General features: G+C 40.3%; 2 protein-coding genes and 1 long non-coding RNA gene across 20 annotated transcripts; 2 read left to right on the forward strand and 1 right to left on the reverse strand.

Annotated features, from left to right (window-relative positions):
- Window positions 1-187: 187 nt before the first annotated feature.
- LOC104819054 lies at window positions 188-3738 on the forward strand. 10 transcript variants are annotated; one of them, XR_002024474.1, is made up of 7 exons: window positions 188-299; window positions 931-985; window positions 1077-1594; window positions 1686-1914; window positions 2035-2055; window positions 2268-2918; window positions 3574-3738. XR_002024474.1 is itself a non-coding variant. In XM_019203236.1 (6 exons), the coding sequence occupies exons 2-4, from the start codon at window positions 955-957 to the stop codon at window positions 1893-1895; spliced, it is 759 nt and encodes a 252-aa protein (XP_019058781.1). In that variant the 5' UTR covers window positions 188-299; window positions 931-954; the 3' UTR covers window positions 1896-1914; window positions 2035-2055; window positions 3574-3738. The 10 variants fall into 10 exon arrangements, 7 of the variants coding, with proteins under 7 accessions (XP_019058781.1, XP_019058782.1, XP_019058780.1 ...); XR_002024475.1 differs by having other exon boundaries at window positions 2297-2918; XR_002024476.1 differs by having other exon boundaries at window positions 2631-2918.
- A 450-nt stretch (window positions 3739-4188) lies between these two features.
- LOC104819053 lies at window positions 4189-8006 on the forward strand. 8 transcript variants are annotated; one of them, XR_002024480.1, is made up of 12 exons: window positions 4189-4305; window positions 4427-4562; window positions 4723-4855; window positions 5290-5481; window positions 5608-5713; window positions 5796-5855; window positions 5960-6049; window positions 6144-6593; window positions 6667-6717; window positions 6888-6964; window positions 7088-7162; window positions 7609-8006. It is a non-coding gene; the product is annotated as an uncharacterized LOC104819053 (long non-coding RNA). The 8 variants fall into 8 exon arrangements; XR_002024479.1 differs by having other exon boundaries at window positions 6144-6717; XR_002024478.1 differs by having other exon boundaries at window positions 6667-6964.
- Window positions 8007-8090: 84 nt separating this feature from the next.
- On the reverse strand, window positions 8091-11014 carry LOC104819052 (growth hormone-regulated TBC protein 1-A-like). Of its 2 annotated transcripts, none has more exons than XM_010548930.1 (8): window positions 10556-11014; window positions 9831-10453; window positions 9242-9358; window positions 8988-9166; window positions 8814-8907; window positions 8657-8734; window positions 8455-8556; window positions 8091-8367 (listed from the first exon to the last, which is right to left on the reverse strand). In XM_010548930.1, exons 2-8 carry the CDS (start codon window positions 10320-10322, stop codon window positions 8233-8235), a joined length of 1197 nt encoding a protein of 398 aa, XP_010547232.1. In that variant the 5' UTR covers window positions 10323-10453; window positions 10556-11014; the 3' UTR covers window positions 8091-8232. The 2 variants fall into 2 exon arrangements, with proteins under 2 accessions (XP_010547232.1, XP_010547231.1); XM_010548929.1 differs by having other exon boundaries at window positions 9831-10456.
- Window positions 11015-11733: the final 719 nt, after the last annotated feature.

Consider the following 11733-nt stretch of genomic DNA (forward strand, 5'->3'; position numbering starts at 1 on the left):
TAATAAAATCATAAGAATGAGAGAGAGAGAGAGTATTCCTTTCAAGAGATTGGGCGTGAAGATTGTAAATTCACTACGAGAACAAGGGCAAAAACGTAAAATTATTAAAAAGTGACCGTTGGAGCCTCCGTATCCCTTATAAAGCGATCGAACCCCCCGAAGGTCAGAACCAATCTGTTTTCTTTCGTTCTCTTCTTGGTTTTCTCTGAGAAATTTTTGAATATTCGCGACAAAATCGCAAGAAAATCTTGGAAATTCAGAGCACTCGGGAAGGAAAATTCTGTCTTTCTTCAAACCTTGTAAGCGAATTTCTTCCTGTGTTAGATGTAGTTCTTGTCTCGGTAATCTTCTCTCTTTCTGAGATCTTTTCGCCTGCTCGCTCGTGAAATCGAGTGTTTTCGCCTCGTAAACCTTACAATCTTTGGCGAGAAAGGGGTTGTAAGATTTGATGGAAAAATGTGTTTGTGCTTCGTTAGGGTTTTGTCGTCCTGTAATCGTGGCGGAGTTTTTTTAATTTGACTGGCCACCAGAGTGAGAAGAGGGGTTTTTGCTTTCTAGTCTGTCTTTGTCTGTTTGGCTTGTGGGAAATTTGATGTAACATCTCGGTCATTGTTAAATTCTGTTCGGTAGGGTTTAGAACTTCGATTACTTCTCTGACTTTATCCTCTGAAATGGAAAGAGACTTGGAGGAGTCTGTCTTTAAGGGTTCCATGCAGATTCATTGGTAGTCATATGTTTCTTCCGTGTGTTATCCAGAGGCCTAAAGAAAACACCGTAGCAAGAAGTTTTCGCTTGATGTCTGAGCAAAGACGGCGAGATAGTAAATGATGTCTGAGCATGGTTCTTGTGAACCATAAAATCTCTTGGTAATATTTTGTTTTGTGTTTGCCAAATTTTCATTTTTTTTATCATTATCATTTTTCTTTTCAGGGCTATACACAAAACAAAACCGAGATGGAATCACGAGTGCATGATGTGATCCATGGTAGCTCTCTTAGCACTTCTTGGTGTAGTTTAACGAACATGCTTCTTCTCCATAAAAGAATCGTTCTTATGAAAGTGGACCTCTCTTGCAGGATCTTTTGTTGGGGGAAAGACTAACAACTCCAACACACTGAAGAAAAGAGGGCCTTCTGGAAGAAAACCACTTGGTGATCTATCGAATTCTGTAAAGCATACCATTAATCAGACGTCAAAGAAGCTGAATTGCGATATCCTGCCCATTCAGGAGGAGCCTTCCTCCTCAAAAGTCACAGGGCCCCGAGAAAAGAAAGTTGCCCCTGCCTCTAAGAAAAAAGCCTCTGTTGGTGGAAGAAAGGCTCTGTGTGACATCTCAAACTCTGCAAAGCCACATTTACCCGAGGCATTGAGGAAGGTGCTTAAAGCGCCTACAAGATTTGGCAGCCTGTCTGAGGAACCGGCTCTTCACAGCATTGATTCAGAAAAGCAATTTCTGCATGATCATCAGGAATGCATCAAGGCACAGACACATTCGATGGATCTGGATGAGTTTCTGAAAGTGGTTGGACTCCACGATGTTGTTGACCAGCCAGCATCTCCTCGCCTCTCAGAACTCAAAGTTGGCAAACTCAATGTAAGTTACTTTCTGCATATTCTGTCTTTTGCTTGAATTATTCAAGCTCTGGTTGTGTTGATTTGAGATTCTTTGATCACGTTCTTTTTAGGCAGAAACTCCCTCAGGAATCTCGTATCTGGAAGAAATGACTGAGTCGCTGCTGATAGAAGAGCCATCTGCATCTAGAGCTCCTCGATCCTTGGCTCACTGCAAAACTCCGATGATATCCGGTCTATTGTTTAGCAGGACAAAGTATGACTCCGTCGATTTCTGCCTGATGGAAACTCCTCTCTCAAAGAAGCTCGAATCCTCTGATTGATATACTAGAGCCACGTTTGGTGAGGATAATTTTCTGTAATAACTAAGCCAGTTTGCTTTACATCCGGTCCTTTGCATATAGTTTGAACTATCTTTCTGACTACATTTCTTGGCATATGGTCTCGGACGATGATGATAAGTGCTACTTTGGAGACTAACAGGTAAGACCCCACAATTCTTTGAACATGTATGTGATAATATGGATAGTAGTATTGTTTCATCGCGTAAGGCATGCATTCGTCGTGTAATAGGAAAACGTATTGTTCCTTGCAAAGTTGATATTCGGCTTTCCAGTCTGTTTGTCTTTTTTTTCTTTTGGTCTTTGGCCTGTCTGATTTCCAAGCTATTTTTTCTTTCTTTCTTGCTCCTTAAGCAATCTCAAAAATTTGCTTCTGCTTCAAGCAATCTTTTTCTCAGTAATACCGCAATGCTACATCGGCTTTAAAGGGAAGGCTTTCTCGAAGAGGCGGTGAGTTTTGGAACTTGGATTTGAGTAACTATAAGGTTTTTGTTCTTTCTAAGAATTAGTGGTACTTTTTTATATGGCTGAAATTCATAATATCTTAAAATTTTGATGGTTGGTATCTACGATTTTCTCTTTTCAATTTTTTGGGAAATATAATAGATTAGGAATGAAGAAAATAGGATGTATCTCCTTTCCATTTGCTTCTGATCAAACACACAATAGGGGAAAAAAAGGTAAAGGATTGATTGGAAATGTCTCTCTGCCCGTCAGCTTGGTTTTAAAAGGCGCGCCTGGGGCGCACCTAGGCGTTGGAGGCGTTGTTGCGCCAGAAAAAATGCATCTGAACCCAAAGGCGATGCGATTTGCAGGAGGCGGTCGGAGGCGCGCCTCCGGCGTGCATCGGCCGGAGGCGGAGGCGTGCGCCTCTGGTAGTAAGGCGGTCAATGTAAAAAAAATATAGGGTTCAGGTGGAGGATGAAGAGAGAAGAAGAGAGGGAAAGTGAAGAGAGGGAAAGTGATAGAGAGAGAGAGAGGGTATGATAGATATTAGTCACGTGGGTGAGTGAATAAAAACTAGATTTGGTCAGACATATTGAGATGTGTCAAATATTCCATCAATTTTTTTTTATTTAATTTATATATAAAGTTTTTAAATAATCATTTTATTATCAAATATTAATTAAAATTAATAATAACATAGAACTAAATTTATATATAATTTTAAAACAAAAATTGAAAATTAAGATTTTTTATTCAAAACAAATAATATTTATACATCACCCAAAAATTATTTTAATTTTTGTTCATATTAGTTAAAATTCTAGATTATAAGAATAATATAAATTTTTCTATATTTAAAAATTATATATAAATTTAAAAAAATATTTAAATTTAATTATGTTAAATTAACATATAGTTGGTTTAAACAATTAAATATCAATTATATTGTTAACTATACATTCTTTTATTTAATAATGCGTCTCATCTACGTGCCTCGCACCTCGTATTTTCAGCACCTTGGTTGTATAGTTAAAAAGTGCGAGGCGCACTGAGGCAGTAAAGCCTCTAAAAATACGAGGTGTGAGGCGAGGCGCGCCTTATTTGATCTTGCAAAGGATGGAGTTCTCCTATGGTAGATTTCGGTAGTTCAATTTCAACCATTCGTGCAGGAAAAATTGGCTCTCTTCTGATGGTTTCAACATATTTTCTGCAGTAAGCTTATCAATGTAGCTGTTCCTGGGACCATCGATGAAAGAGCTATCAACACTAAGAAGGACCTTACCTATGGGAGAGAAATGAGAACCATACACTTGGTCTTAATTCTGCTAAAGCCATTGGCTGCACTGTTGTTAATATCGGTACACAGGATATGGTTGAACGGAGAGTGAGTATTTACTTCCAAAGACAACAGACAACTGATGATTTCTATGTGTTTTCACTCACAATTCTCATCCTATCGATTTGCTTACTTTCCCTTCTATTTTGGTTTTGTAGCACCATCTTGTACTCGGATTGATATCTCAGATTATAAAAGGTACTTCCCCTAATATTTCATTTTCCTTTCGCCATGTTATAAATCACAGTTAAGAGTGTATTTATCATATTTCTTTTCACCCGTGACAAGTCAACTATTGGTGGATCTTACTATGAGGAAAACTCCCCAACTGGTGGAGCTCGTCGATGACAGTGAGGTTGAAGTTTCTTCATCCTTCCGTACCCATTTCTTAATGTTAAATTATTGATATGAGTACCAGGATTGATCTCACATATATACACGTACATATAGATAGACGCCCCTTGGGTGTTGCTTACCACATGGAATTTGCAGGATGTGGAGGAGCTCATGGGTCTAGGTTCTGAAAAAGTTTTGCTGAAGTGGATAAATTTTCATCTGAAAAAAGTTGAGTATGAGAAGCAAGTTACAAACTTCTCTTCAGATTTGAAGGTAACCGATAAAGCATAATTTTTTGGATTGGAAATATTTCTTTTTTGAACTTTTTCGGGTGTTACGATCTACTATTCGCTTGTCTCCTTGCTAAATGCCCTTGCGCCTGAGCAAGATGTAGGCGGCTCGACAAATCTGAATATGGTTATCGAACAAGCAGGGAAGATGGACTGCAAGAGATACATTTCAGCATAGGATATTGTAGGTGGCTCGACAAATCTGAATATTGCCTTTGTTGCTCAAATTTTCCAACATAGGTAAAGGGAACCGGCCAATGGAGAGTGGTCATAGTCCTTATTTGTGATTGCATTTTCAGACAGACGTTTGAGGACAGTGATATATCAGACCATTCATTAGTTACTTCTTATGTTCATGGGGTTTACTCGGATATTAAAGAACCATGACATAACATTTCAGGAATGGCTTAACAGTCGACACCAAAAAGACTTCGTTTGCTGAGATGATGACGGATGATGCTCAAACTTCAAGAGAAGAAAGATGCTTCAAGAGAAGAAAGTGATAAGTACTACAAGAGTGATTAGGGGCAAAGGTATGCAGCTATTGTGGTGTTTGTTTGTTTGTGTAGATAGCATATAGGTGTTGACATTTGTTTGGTTGTTTTGTTAGTTGTTTCATTATGATTGGTAGTAGTTAGAGGATTCTGTTAGGAGAGGGAATTGTATAAAGAAAGGAGGAGGAGGTGGAAAGGGATGAGGGGATTTTCTGGTTGAGAATTGGGTGGGGAAGAGAGTAGGGGCCTCTCTCTAATCAAAGCTATCCGAAGTGTACCTGGTTTTGGTGATCAATAAAGCTGCTGGAGTTCTTCTAAGGAGCTGTTCGAGCATCAGAACCTTAACAGAAAGATACTTATGTGAACAATGTCTTTGAAGATGTTAGAAATGGGTGGATTACTTGTAAATGTGCACAATTTTTATTTTTCGTATATCCTCTTGCTCTTTTTGATCTACAAGCACATGCATGTAGATGGGTTCTGCTAGAAGTTCTTGAAAAAGTTTCGCCGGAGTTAGTTAACTGGAAAATCGCCAATAAGCCTCCCATCAAGATGCCGTTCAAGAAGGTTGAGAACTGCATTCAAGTTGGCAAAAGATTTGAGCTTCTCCCTTATGAATGTGGCTGGTAACGATTTCGTGCAAGGAAACAAGAAGCTCATACTCGGTATGATCTTATGCTTCGTGGTTATAGAGTGGTGTTGATTGCTTTATATTCTGTTTCCAGAAATCAAAATAGATGAAAATTTCTGACTGTTTCTTGATTTGTCAACATAACTATCTATGTTCTCAGCATTTTTATGGCAATTGATTGGGTAGACACGGACACAGACATACTAAACTGGGCCAATGGAAAAGTCAAGAAGGCCGGTAGAGCCTCTCAAATGGAGAGCTTCAAGGTACAGAAGGACTACACAATTGCGCAATCCATCTCAAAAGCTAAGATTATTACTCTCTGATTTCGTTTTCCTTTGTCTTCAGGACAAGAATCTCAGCAGTGGGATTTTCTTCCTCGATCTCCTCTATGCGGTTGAGCCACAGGTGGTAAACAACCATTCAAAAAACCTCATGATCATACTTTTCTGGACAACCATTCAAAAAACATATCGCTTAATGGCCATTTGTTCATATCCACATAAGTTCAGATGAAGACAAGAGGCTGAATGCTAATTTACATCATCAGTGTGGCCAGAAAACTCTGGTGCTCCATCCTATTACCTGAGGACATTCTCAAGGTAAACCCGCAAAATGCTCTCAATGTGTGTCTATATATATAGGTATATCTATGTTCAATATATTTGGCTTCAAAGTTTTGATGAAATGAATCAGATGAACCAGAAGATGATGCTCATTTTGACAGCAAGCATCATGTACTCGAAGTTGGGGCAGCAGGAGGAGGATGGTGAATCTGGGACTGATGTTGCCGTCTGTAGCTCAGTGGCAGCAGAAGTCTCTGACTTGTCCATCGACAGTGCTGTTCCGTCTGACTAGGAGGAGAGTTCTAAGTGATCTTGAGGGTCAAACTATAAATGATAGGCAGCTGAGGATTGTTTAATTAGTGACCCTTGTAAAACTGAGAGACCTTGGGCTCTGTTTTTGGTTGGATGCAAATGTTTCTGAGCAAACTTGTTTTTTTCTCACGACCACTTGTGAATATAGCCACGCTATGTAGTCTTTGTTTCTTTGCAGGTCCAGCATTGGCCAGGCCCCTAATCCACTCCTGCAACTTGAGCCTCGGGTCACTTGAGATTGTACATCTCATGTGTTTTAGAAAGCAAGGTGAGGAGATGAACTTAGACATGATTTTGTTTGGATCAATTCTACGAAATATTACACGCTTTTAACTCTGCAGGCATGTTATGAATTCATCGGATGAAGAGGGGGGGATTCTAATTCTACCAGAGTATGTTGATGAGTACTATTTTGTTGATCTTCCTTATGCTGTTGCTTGGGAAGACTGACTGGAAAGCAACTAGTTTTTCAATGGAAGTTTGATCTTCCTTATGAACAACTTGATATCTCTGTGCATTCAAGTTATTGGGTTTCTATCAGGATGGTTTTCCTTTTTCATAGGGGCTCATGTATTGTGAAGTTGAGACATTACTTTACCAAGAAAATACATACGCCTTTCACCCGAGATGCTTACCCAGGTAAAAACCACTTTCCAAGCTACTTCTCGGTTGTGTTTCTGGCGATCACCCATACAATTTTCTGAATTGTTTCAGTATCTGCTTCTTCCTTTTTCGTACTGAAGGAGATTTGCCTTATTTCAGCATTCAGATGTGAAGTGTCTCCAAAGGGCTTGGGAAGAGGGCTGCTATTTCTACAACCACACTGAGATGTTGTGTGTAAGTTTCTTATAATGGTGGTTGTTCAATTTGACAGCATTTTTTACAGAGCTTCTATAATATTGCAACACTGTAAGAAAGTTAAGGCCAGGTAATAGTGGGGATCTATATAGGATATAATCAATCAGGGTGGTCTCCTCCTAAACGTCCTGAAACCAGACCGTAAAAAATGTGGCATATAGGTGATCCCGTTAGTTTCACTTGTTCAGATTATTATAGACAACCAGAAACCCATACTGGGCAGTGCTGTCTTATGCTAGTGAATCATCAAACCCAAAAATCATCTGAAATCGGCCGTGAGCTCTAATCTTTGTTGGGGTTCGTTACTAGGCAAAGTTTTCGATATACTTTTTGCTGTCATATTCTTGTGGTCATATGATGATGATGATGATGTATCTCGTGATAGCTGAGGATGTGAAGCCAATGAATGAGGTTTTATGTTGCAGATAGTAGAAAAGACTCCACTGGTGTTTGTGCAAAGCAGAGGAAAACTTCTCCTGTGGCATGAATATGGAATCCATACTTATATATTCATGGGACAGCCTCCGAGGAACTTGGTGATGATGATGACATGGACATGTCTCTCCCATCACATCTCCTACGACATTGGTCCTGAAGTCAAATCACATAATATACATAGATTTTGGCCATTCTACTAAATGGAAACTTTTGTTTGGGCATTACACAGATATTTGAACCTTGTAGATGATGCATGCAATAGAACCGACAAGACGAATGCTCTGTTTTGGATCGAAACAGTTGGAATTCCGATCATGAAACAATGTCGGAAACGCATTCTCTCGCACAAGTTCACACCAAACACATTCATCAGGTGGAGCGTAGACCCAAGTCCCGGTTTTTAGGATGTGAAGAAACTTTACATTATCTGTTTCTTGGTTCGGTCTTTTTGCTCTGATTCTCAACAACAAGATCTGAAGATGAAGTAATTTAAAAATAAAGAAATAAAAATTACAACTTTTGATCAAGTTCTGTCCTTATGTACTTCAGAAATCATAGCAGTACACCCTTATATACTGTGTGAACTTTCGTTCTTCGTTCTTCAGGTTCTGCTATTTCTCGCCCTCTTTGAGAGAGTTCAATCTCCGAAGTCTCTGGTCGAGTTCCGCCATTACTGCCGGCTCCTGCTTCTTCCTCTGCTTCGATATGGTGTTGGTGGTCATCGACCCGATTTTATCAAATGCCACCTGAAAATAGTTCATGGAACGAACGTATTAGACATCTCGAGAGTGAACAGTTTCGCGGGTTTTGTATCGGTTTGAAGTTTGGCTCACCGTTAGCAACTCATCGGGGTCAAAGAGATGGTGAGTAGTTCTCTGTAATATATTGATCACATCGCCGACCTGATGGGTCAGAAGCAACTCATATTCTTTCATCTGCAATGACGAAACCCGAGAAAAACAAAAAACCCGGATAAGAGAGCCATAAATGTGAAGGAGAGATTATACGACAAAATGGATGATCGAGGGGTGAAACCTTGAATATCGCTAAAGCTACATGGAAAAGAACCTTCGCTCCTTCGTAGAAAAGAACATCCCATACCCGGAGTGCAGTCTGCAAGTCCAAAGTTCTTCGGTTAAGATTCTGCTTATTTCAGGCGGATGATTCGGACAAAGAATTACGTTTCACAAACCTCTGAAGGCAAACTCTTCGAGAAAAGGCATAAAAACCATTCAGTTGCCACAAGGGAAACATCGAAGCCCATATCTTCAAGATGGGAAGCTATCCTACAATTTTAAAAGGTATTCTCAGACGAGAACCCGTGAGAATTTGATTCAAGTTACCACGAGAAAGGAGAAAGTTTTACCTAGGACATTTTTTAGTAAGCAAATCTTTGAAAACCCGTTGCTCGACATGGCATCCGGACAAGTTGTTTGTATAGCAGTTACTGACTAATACATTCTCTAAGAGGACGGCCAGCATCCAGAAGGCGTCTTCTTCAGTCTTCATGACGAGTAATAACAATGCTGCAACGTAATTTAGTCCCTGCCCGAATGACATTTGGTGAGAAAGATCGTTGAGTTTTAGGCAGCGGTGAGATCGGGAGAGAATGAGTTCTACCTGGCAATAGCCGACATCAGAGTCACGGAAGGAATACACAACAAGAACACGTCGAAGAGAGGCATGACCTTCTGGAGTGTCCAACCACGGGTGACCCGGGAAGGTCCGGGGCAGGTCCTGCCAGCACACGAAACAATCGTGGATAAACAATCGGACGTTAACAAATTCTAACAATGAAAGCAAATGAAAGAAAGAGCCATAGTGACCCAAATCTAATGGGGTCGAGATCCATAATTAACAATGGATTAGTATAAACCCTGGAATCTTGATAATGAATAACACACAAAAACAATGCTGCAACCAACGAATCGTCCTCAAAGGTTTTGAAGCGAAAACACAGTTCTCAGTAGAGAACATGCTAAAGCAATCTGGCACAGATGTTTCAGTGGAACGAAACCGCAGTTCATGTTCCCGGCAGTCAAATTCAGGCAAGAACTGATCCTATAGCTTACGAAATGGAAACACAATTCTCTGTTCATAGATGACAAATCACAGGAGAATACTGCAAAAGTTAAAGCACAGATCTCAGAACAAGAACAACAACAAAAGTAAATCAAAATCCGATCCTGCAAAATTTCAGCAGACTTACATGGTCGATCTGCCGCGTCGCCGCCGTGACCTTCCCTTCGATGGCCTTTGTCAAGTCACTGTAATAACTCTCCGGCACAGTCGACTTCTTCTTGGCCGCACCAGACAGCGAGAACCACACCTTCGGTCGGAGCACCGGCGGAATCCCTTTCCTGATCAGCCTCTTCAACGTGATCGCATTCGTCAAAGTCGAGATCTTCAGCGACGATTTCAACGCGATCCCGTCGGAAACCCACAGAATCTCCGGCTGCAGATACCAGTTCGCGCCCTTGCTTGCCTCCAATGCCCACCAAACTCTTCCCTGGCTCCTCACCTTTTCTCTCACCTCGTTCAGTACGTTCACGTCGTCCACATTACCCTCCACCGTGAATCGGTACAGGTCCTGGAATTTCACGGTGATGTTTGCTCGACGCGCGTGGATGCTCGGCCGGAGAATCGGAATCTGGGATTGCAGTTCAAGGGCAAGGTCGCTCCTGCTCTGGGTCCCAAACATCCTCGGATTTTCGCCTGTTTCTCTGTCGGAATACCGAATGGGTTCTCGGTTTTTCCTCTTAAAGCCCCCAATTCTCGTCAAAACAGGAAAACCCACGAGCTCCGGACCATGACAGCGTCAAATTTTCTCGGCTGCTGGAGAAAACGGACAAGTGATCTAACTCGAAATATAAAAAAGAGTTTTTGGAAGGAAATTCATCACAGTTTAATCCGTGTATTGAAAAAAGTAGGAACCTTTCAATTATTTTATTGTTATCACGCTCTACAGACGCTATTGCCTTGAAGCTCCCGTCTCTTCTCCTCTACGTCGCCCACGATTTCGAGCTTTCTGTAAAAAAATCGAAACCCAGAAACAGAAAACGAACAAAGAAGAAGAAAGATTTTCCTCCCTCCCAAACAAGGAGACAAAATTCACGACGAATACAGAAATGAAACCATTAAAAGAAAGAGAAAATTCTGAAATCTTCCTCCCAACCAGACAAAAAAACCTTGACGAATTGAAGAAGAAGAAGAAGAAGAAAAAAACAGAAGAGCGTTGAATCCCGCGTCTCTCGGGGAAGAAGAGGTGAAAGCCCGAGTAGAGATGTAGGGGCGGGAGAGATTCTCGTGTGGTGAATTCGATAAAAAGATGAGGGGCTAAATCGATAATATATTGCTTTTGCGGGGTCAAGTTATAATTTGTTTTTTTGAACGTTGAGGACTACTGGATAAGTGGGGAGGATACTGACTCTGGATGAATTTATGAACCGAAGATTTTGATTGCGTCTACTTTGTCTAAATGACTAATATACCCCTAGCTGAATCTCTATTAAGCGTTCGCGGTTTTGGACCTTTCATGGACTTTTTCGTTATTCGTAGAGGCGTTAAGGGTAAAGATGTAGTTTCGATCTCACGTGCGAGAGAGCCTTTTGTGGACGGTCATATTCATAGAACCACGTGGCATTAATCCAGAGAGAGTGGGTCCCATATTCCGAAGGTTGTCATAATCATGTGATCGGACGTGGGAGAGAGAGAGACAATCATGACGGGTTGATCGAACGGCTGAGGATGGATGTCCAATCCACGTGGCGCCACCAGAGACTGTAACAAAGGTGATGAAAAACACAATTTTCATTTCTTTTTGCACGAGGAGGGAAATTAGAAAAATTTTCGGCCATCTCGTCTCTTAAAATTTGATAAAAATCTATTTTATTGGAACGACGTTAAGCATTCTGTGAAAAAAAACGACATTAGAGTTAGTGTATTTTTTGAAAAGTATTTTATAGTTTTATATTGTATTCGAAAAAGTTTGTATATGATCTTGAGACTTTTAAAGTTTGTACATTATTTTTAGAGTTATTCATATATTTATTTTAGTTTTTTTTTTCTGTATTATATAACTATATATCGATCAAAACCAAAATAATTTGGTA

Source organism: Tarenaya hassleriana, unplaced genomic scaffold, assembly GCF_000463585.1.
Source record: "Tarenaya hassleriana unplaced genomic scaffold, ASM46358v1 Cleome3, whole genome shotgun sequence".
Classification (NCBI taxonomy): Eukaryota; Viridiplantae; Streptophyta; class Magnoliopsida; order Brassicales; family Cleomaceae; genus Tarenaya; species Tarenaya hassleriana.

Coding starts and splice junctions, on each gene's coding strand:
- LOC104819052 (XM_010548930.1), bottom strand. CDS start 10,322: ATGTTTGGGACCCAGAGCAGGAGCGACCTTGCCCTTGAACTGCAATCC. Junction 8,908..8,987: donor CTTACTAAAAAATGTCCTAG/GTAAAACTTTCT, acceptor TTAAAATTGTAG/GATAGCTTCCCATCTTGAAG. Junction 8,557..8,656: donor TAGCTTTAGCGATATTCAAG/GTTTCACCCCTC, acceptor TCGTCATTGCAG/ATGAAAGAATATGAGTTGCT.
- LOC104819054 (XM_019203236.1), top strand. CDS start 955: ATGGAATCACGAGTGCATGATGTGATCCATG. Junction 986..1,076: donor AGTGCATGATGTGATCCATG/GTAGCTCTCTTA, acceptor CCTCTCTTGCAG/GATCTTTTGTTGGGGGAAAG. Junction 1,595..1,685: donor TCAAAGTTGGCAAACTCAAT/GTAAGTTACTTT, acceptor CGTTCTTTTTAG/GCAGAAACTCCCTCAGGAAT.